The sequence below is a fragment of the Priapulus caudatus genome, unplaced genomic scaffold (genome assembly GCF_000485595.1).
Source record: "Priapulus caudatus unplaced genomic scaffold, Priapulus_caudatus-5.0.1 Scaffold181, whole genome shotgun sequence".
Taxonomy (NCBI): Eukaryota; Metazoa; Priapulida; class Priapulimorpha; order Priapulimorphida; family Priapulidae; genus Priapulus; species Priapulus caudatus.
This window is the reverse complement of record NW_014577242.1, coordinates 339,653-347,384: the sequence shown is the minus strand read 5'-3', so window position 1 is coordinate 347,384 and position 7,732 is coordinate 339,653. Positions and strand designations below refer to the sequence as shown.

Sequence of the window (7,732 nt, the reverse complement as noted above, 5' to 3'; positions counted from 1 at the left end):
ATATTTGTATATATATATATATATATATATATATATATTATATATATATATATATATATATACCAAACTTATTAAAATTTTATGAGCCACAATAATCCCTGCACTGCAGTATATATTACGTACTGGACGTCAACTAAATTTTTCTACAGCCAAACTATTAACCATTCGTGTCGCTTATACTTAATCCGTTATTTCGTTCAATTGGCGGTGGCATTCGGTGTTGTGTGTATACGCTGCCGACATGTTGATTGTAGAACTGTGCCATAAAGCCTGCCTGATCCAGCAAGACGCCACCGTCGCAAGTATATCGTGCTTTTGATGCTCTGATCTCAAAACCAAATACGTGAAATAATTTCAGTATTAGTGCAAGCTCGTGTTATAAGCTTAAACTGTCGACGGGATACGAAATCCGTAATTAAAGTTTTACATTTCCTCCAACTCCTGATCGTTAAGTTAAACACGATTTCAAAATAATTCTCAAGCGAATTTATTACGAAGTTACTTGATGAACCTCTGCACGCTGGTCTGACTGCATCGGCATGCTTGAGGTGCGAAGGCGCGCAAGAAGTGTATATGTGGATAACCGGCATCACGTGTCTTACGTTGAAACTACTATATAAACACTATATCGAAACAAGTTTCACGAGTTAAGCTCGTGTGCAAATAAATCGGTGAGCAAATCCAGGACTGAGTCAGCCTTGTTCCTTTACCCCTTCCTTCCGTGTGAAAGCCAGCCAGCAATGGGACCCCGTGCACGAGCTGTCCATTCATTTTATAGTCGGCATGCACGCCTGCACCCGTTGAAATTCGTTTCAACAAACCGTGTACAACATCCGTCGTGCAAGCCCGTGCAGGTGACAACATCGATGTGTGTATGCACGCGCGCGTAGATGCGTGCGTGCGTGCGCGTGTGTATGCGTGTATGCGTGCGTGCGTGCGTGCGTGTGTACTAACTATCGGCGTGCGAGATCAAAAGAGGTAGTAGAAAATGACAACTTACACTCACCTAACGAAGGACATCCGTCAAGATCTGGGGCGGGACTCTTCCGTTTCCGCGGGCGTCCCTTCTGCACGGCGCCGACGCCATTGTAGAAGGGCAGCGAGCCGGGCGGCAGGCCGTGCGGCAGTCCGGGCGGCAGGCCGGGCGAGCCATGCATGTGCGGCGGCAGGTAGTCGCCCTGCATCATGAACTCGTAGTGCGTCCGACAGTACACCATGTTCTCCTTCATGCCGAAGTGTTCGCCGGGCGTAAGCGCCTTATTGCACGAGGCGCACGTGAAGCAGCTGAGATGGTAGACGAGCTCCTTCGCTCGCATGACGAGTTCGTTCGCAGAGATGCCCATGTGACAGCGAGAGCAGCGCTTCACCGAGAACCGCCTGCCGAAAACAACGCAAAATCCGCGTTAATATTACGTTTTGATTTTATTTTTGTTGCGCGCGACGCTTATTCGAAATCGAATCTTAATCGAGATTTAAATATTGAGTCAAGATTTCTAAAAACTGGTTGCATTTATCGGGACGACAGGGTTAGGGCTAAAGCGGGGATGGTAATGTGGTATGTAAGCTGGGTAAAATGACAGGTATATGCGAATTGACATGATATATAACACGATTCACGCAAGGCGACACAGAGAGAAGACGGGACGAAGTTCTACGTTTACTAACACGATGTGAAACTAAACAAGATCCTTTGTATTGGGTGTATAGCGCCTACCCATGCGCCCTGTTAAATTTGATATATTTTATTCTCATTCGTACGCTCGTGCGTATTATTACAATCGTGTGTCGATTAGTCTCCAACATCTTTAGTCATCGCTATTCAGCGCGTCTAATCGCTATGGAAACAGCGAGAGAACAACATGAGCTGATGTTTTTTCTCGCTGAGCCGCCGCGGCGCCCGCACCCCGGTGTCACACAGCGCCGCCGGCTTCCCTGGTCAGTAGGTGTGCGTGTGTGCGTGCATGCGTGCGTACGTGCGTGCGTGTGCGTGCGTGCGTTCGTGTGTGCGTGTGCGTGCGTTCGTATGCGTGTGCGTGCGTGCGTTCGTGCGTTCGTATGCATGTGTGTGTGTGTGCGAGCGTGCGTGCATGTATTTTTGTACATGTATGGGTGTATGAGTGCGTGTGTCTGTGTGTGCGCGCTGGTAAGTATGTATGTATGTGCATGTGCGCGTGTGTTTGTATTGGTTTATGTGTGCGTGTGTATGTATATGTACCGTACGTGTACACGCTCGCGCGTGCGCGCGTGTGTGTGTATGTTTGCCGAGTATCTATACGCGTGTTGCGGCGACTTCGCGTATTTGCGTATTTCCGGGGCAGCAGTTTTTCGGGCGCATATGCCGCCGGCTCTCCCGCCTGCCTGTCGTGCACTCTCGTCCGTTGCGTAGCGTCGGCACTGCGGCCTTCTCTCTCTCTCTCTCTCTCGCTCTCTCGCTCTCCCTCTCGCTCGCTCGCATTTGTTCAGCACAGCTTGTTTGTAGTTTCCCGTGCCCGCCGAATGTTGTTCCAAGACAGCGCGGAATTCGCGAGAGGGTAACCCGAGCCTAGAACATGTTTAAAAGTTTGCTGGCCGTTGTAGCAGCGGGCGGCGAGGCTACCGGGGAATAGATATCGGGCCCCACGCTGCGCGCCAGCGAACGCCGCGACAATTCTCCGTCGTCGTCAAATTCGTTTATGAATATTTAAAAAAGTATTCTATAGGCTGTCGGGAGGTCCGAACAGAAAGCGACAAGCGGCACCCCGCCGAGTCGGCGAGTTACGACGCGGCGTTCGTAGAGCGCGTCGCAGGTGCAGTGTTTTAGCGGTCGTCGAGGTTTAAGGTGTCGGTCTGTAAGTCGGTGACGCCGCCGGCATCAGCGCGTGCAAACATTGTGATCTAGCAGACGATCACACGCGCGCAGTCATTGTCATCTAGCTCAGAGTGATCACACGCGCCTAAGTCATTGTCCATCTTGTAGCAGACGATCACACGCCGCGCATCAGTCATCTGCATTGCGCGCCCGACGCGCAGTCATTGTCATCTTAGAGACATTCACACGCACCAGTCGCCGTCCAGTCATTGTCATCTCAGACGATGCCACTACGAGCGCGCAGTCATTGTCATCCTAGCAGACGATCACACGGCCGCATCATTGTCTATTCTAGACAGACGACTCACACGCGCAGCAAGTCATTCGTCATCTAGCAGACTATCACACGCGCGCGAGTCATTGTCATCCTAGCAGACGATCCATTTTTTTATTCGGCGCGCCAGTAACCATTGTCAATCTAGGCAGATCGCACATCCGCGCGCAGTCATTGTCATTCTAGCAACGATCACACGCGCGCAGTCATTGTCATCTAGGACACGATCATCACGCGCAGACCATTGTCATCTAGACAGTACGATGCACACGCGCAGCTCATTGTCATCTAGCAGAGATCATCACGCGCGGCGCGAGACTATTGTCTAGCTAACAAGACCGATCACACTGAGCGCGCAGACATGTCATCTAGCAGGACGATCAACACGCGCCAGGCGCAGACATTGTCCATCTAGGAAGATCACATCGCGCAGTCATTGTCATGTAGCTAGACGGTCACACGCGCAGACATCTGTCATCTAAGCAGACGATCACACCGCCGCAGTACATTCATCTACAGACGACACACACACACACTCAATGCGTCATCTAGCAGACAGATCACTACGCCTGCGCAGTCCATGTTGTCATCTATCAGACGAATCACACGCACGCAGTTCATTGTCCATGCTAGCAGACGATCAACACGCGCAGCAAGCTTGTCATCTAGGAGGAAGCGACACACCTGCGCAGTCATTGTCATCTAAGCAGACCGTATCACACGCCGCAGACCATTTGTCATACTAGGCAGACGATCACACCGCAGTACATTGTCATCTAGTCAGACGATCAAACGCGCGCAGACATTGTCAGCTAGCAATGACGATCACACGCGCAGTCATTGGTCATCAGCAAGTCTCTGCCCCCCCCGCCCCCCCCCCCCCCCCCCACCCCCCCCCGCCGCCCCCCCCTTGGGGGGGGGGGGGGGGTGGGGGGGAAAAATGGTTCGCCGAGACGCGTCCCGGTGTGGGTCTGGCTTGGAGCAGTGCCCCCTGACGCCGCGCGCCCTCGCGCCCGCCGCGGGTGTCTCCGCTTGTGGCGACGTCGCGTCGCCCCCCCAGCCGCCGCCCGCCGCCCCGCCAAACCCCCCAAAAAAAAAAAAAACGCCTGCGCAGTCATTGTCATCGTAGCAGACGATCACAGCACAGACAATTGTCAATCTAGCAGACGATCACACCCCGCGGCAGTCATTGTCATCTAGCAGACGATCACACGGGCAGCGCAGACATTGTCATGCTAGCAGATCGATCAACACTGCGCGCAGACATTGTCATCTAGCAGACATTACACGCCGCCGCAGTCATTGCATCTAGCAACGATCACACGCGCCGCGAGACATTTGTCATCTACAGACGATCAACGCACGCGCAGTCATTGTCAATCTAGCAGACGGTCACACGCGCAGGTCCATTTCATCTAGCAACGAATCACACGCGCAGACATTGTCATCTAGCAGACGATCACACGCACGCGCAGTCATTGTCCATCTAGCAGAGGGGGGCGAATTCACACGCAGCAAGAACATTATGTCATCTAGCAGACAGATCACACGCTGCGCCCAGAACATTGTCAGCTAACAGACGATCAACACGCTCTGCGCCAGACATTGTCAACTAGCAGTACGATCACACGTGCGCGCAGACATTGTCATCTTAGGATACGGATGCACACAGCCGCGCAGTTACATTGTCAATCTAGCATACGTATCACACGCCGCGCAGACATTGTCATCTAGGCAGACGATTCACACTCGCGCGCAGTCTCATTGTCTCTAGGAACATCAACTACGCGAGCGCAGACATTGTCATCTAGCATACGATGCACGCGCGCGCCAGTCATTGTCATCTAGCAGACTATCACACGCACGCGCAGGTACAATTGTCCATCATAGCAGACGATCACCGCGCGCAGTTCAATTGTCATCTAGCAGACGTATCAACACGCGAATCGCCGCAGACAATTTGTCATCTAGCAGACTCACTACCGCGCGCGCAGGTCATTTCATCTAGCAGACGATTCACTACGCGCGCAGTCATTGTCATCTAGCAGACGATCAACGCGCGCGCAGACATTGTCAATTCTACAGACGATCACACGCGCAGTCATTGTCAATCTAGCAGACGACCCACACGCGCGCAGTCATTGTCATCAGTAGCAGATTCGATCACACCACGGCGCGCATCTGTCATTGTCATCTAGGACACGATCACACGCGCCGCAGTCATTGTCATCTAGCAGACCGATCACATCGCACGCGCAGACATTGTCATCTAACAGTATCATCACACGACGCGCAGACATTGTCCAATCTAGGCAGACGATCACACGCCACGCGCAAGACATTGTCCATCTAGCAGATGCATCACAATTTCCGCGCAACGATTGTTCATCTCAGTCAGATCGAGCACACGCGCGCAGTCATGTCATCTAGCAGACGATCACAAGCGGCGCAGACATTGTCATCAGCCACGACGATCACACGCGCAGTCATTGTCATCTAGCAGACATCACACGCACAGCGCATCATTGCATCTAGGTGCAGACCATCAAACAGCGCGGCAGTCATTGTCATCTAACACGCAGACGTATCACCGCGCGCAAGACATGTCAATCTAGCAAGACGATCACGCGCGCAGTCATTTGTCATCTAGCAGACGATCACACGCCTGCGCCGACATTGTCCATCTAGAGACGATTAACGCGCCGAAGACATTGTCAATCCTAGCAGACGATCACAACGCGCGCAGTCATATGCACTAGCAGACCGATCACACGGACCGCAGTCATCTGTCATCTAGTGCAGACGATCACACCACGCGCAGACATTGTCAGCTAACAAGCGATCAACACGCGCAGGTCATCTTCATCTAGCAAACGATCACACACGGCGCGGCACGACATTGTCAGCTAAGCAGACGATCACACGCGCGCGGCAGTCATTGTCATCATGCAACACAGATCACACGCGGCAGGTCCATGTGTCATCTAGCAAGTACGATATTCACGCGCGCAGTTCCATTGTCATATTAGCAGACGAAATCACAACCGCGCAGTACATTTGTCATCTAGGAGACGATGCACATTATCATGAGTACGCGCAAGTCATTGCGTCATCTAGCAGACGATCACTACCGCAGCGCAGTCATTGTCATCTAGCAACGATCACACCTGCAGTCATGTCCACTAGCAGACGATCACACGGCGCGCAGACATGCATCTAGCAGACGATCAACGCACGCAGACATTGTCATCTAGCAGTACGATCACACGCGCAGACATTGTCATCTAGCAGACTACACCACGCGCAGCGCAGACAATTGTAAGCTAACAGACGAATCACACGAGCGCGTCAGACATTGTCAAAATCTAACAGACGATCACACGCGCAGTCATTGTCATCTATGCAGACGATCACAACATCGCGCAGTCATTGTCATCTAGCAGACGATCACACGCCGCCCGCAGACATTGTCATCCTAACAGACGATCACACGCGCATCATTGTCCATCTAGGAAAGACGATCCACAACGCGCCAGCTTCCATGTCATCTAGCAGACGATCACACTGCGCAGGTCCATTGTGCACTAGCATACGATCACACGCGACGCAGTCATATGTCAATCTAGCAGACGATCACACACCGCAAGACATTGCGATCTAAGCAACCGATCACACGCGCGGGCAGTCATTGTCACTAGCAGACGATCACACGCGCGCAGTCATTGTCATCTAGCAAGACGATCACACGCGCGCCAGTCCATTGTCATCTAGCAGACGGATCCACGGCGCAGACATTGTCAGCTAGCAGACGATCACAAAGTAACTCGCCGCAGTCATTGTCATCTAGCAGACGATCACATCGGCCGCAGACATTGTCAGCTAACAGAACGATCACACAACGGCGCGCGCAGACATTGTCATCTTAGCAGACATCACACTCGCGCAGACATTGTCATCTAGAGACGATCACACGCCCGCAGACATTGTCATCTAGCAACGATGCACACGCGCGCCAGACATTGTCTATCTAGCACTTGACGATCAATCGCGCGCGCAGTCCAATTGTCCATCTAGGAGACGATCACACGCGCGCAGACATTGTCATCTAGCAAAGACGACCACGCGCCCCCAGCATTTGTCCATCTAGCAGACGATCACACGCACGCGCAGACATTGTCATCTAAGCAAGAACGATCACGCGCGGCGCAGTCATTGTCAATCTGCAGACCGATCAACTACGCATCGCGCAACATTGTTCACTACAGACGCAATCAACTCGCCGCAGTCATATGTCATCTAGGCAAACGATCACCACGCGCGCAAGTCATTGTCATCTACAGACGATCACACGTCGCGCAGCACATTGTCATCTACAGATCGACACATTTATGCCACCCAGTCATGTCATCTTAGCAACATCACATCCGCGCATGTCATTGTCAATATAGCAGACGAATCACACGCGCGGCATCATTGTCATCTAAGGACACGATCACACCGCGCAGGTCATTGCAATCTAGCATGACGATCACCACCGCACGCGCAGAATTGTCATCTAACAGACGATCACATCGAGCGTCGCAGACATTGTATACCTAGAGAAACACACA

At 52.2% G+C, this 7,732-nt stretch overlaps 1 protein-coding gene across 1 annotated transcript in view; it reads right to left on the bottom strand.

Annotated features, from left to right (window-relative positions):
- LOC106806830 (LIM/homeobox protein Lhx9-like) overlaps positions 1-7,732 on the bottom strand; it is a 31,601-nt gene that overhangs the window by 16,293 nt on the left and 7,576 nt on the right. Inside the window, exon 3 of the mRNA XM_014808950.1 lies at positions 1,007-1,377. Coding sequence (XP_014664436.1) covers positions 1,007-1,377 — 371 coding nt within the window. The remainder of the gene's footprint in view (positions 1-1,006; positions 1,378-7,732) is intronic.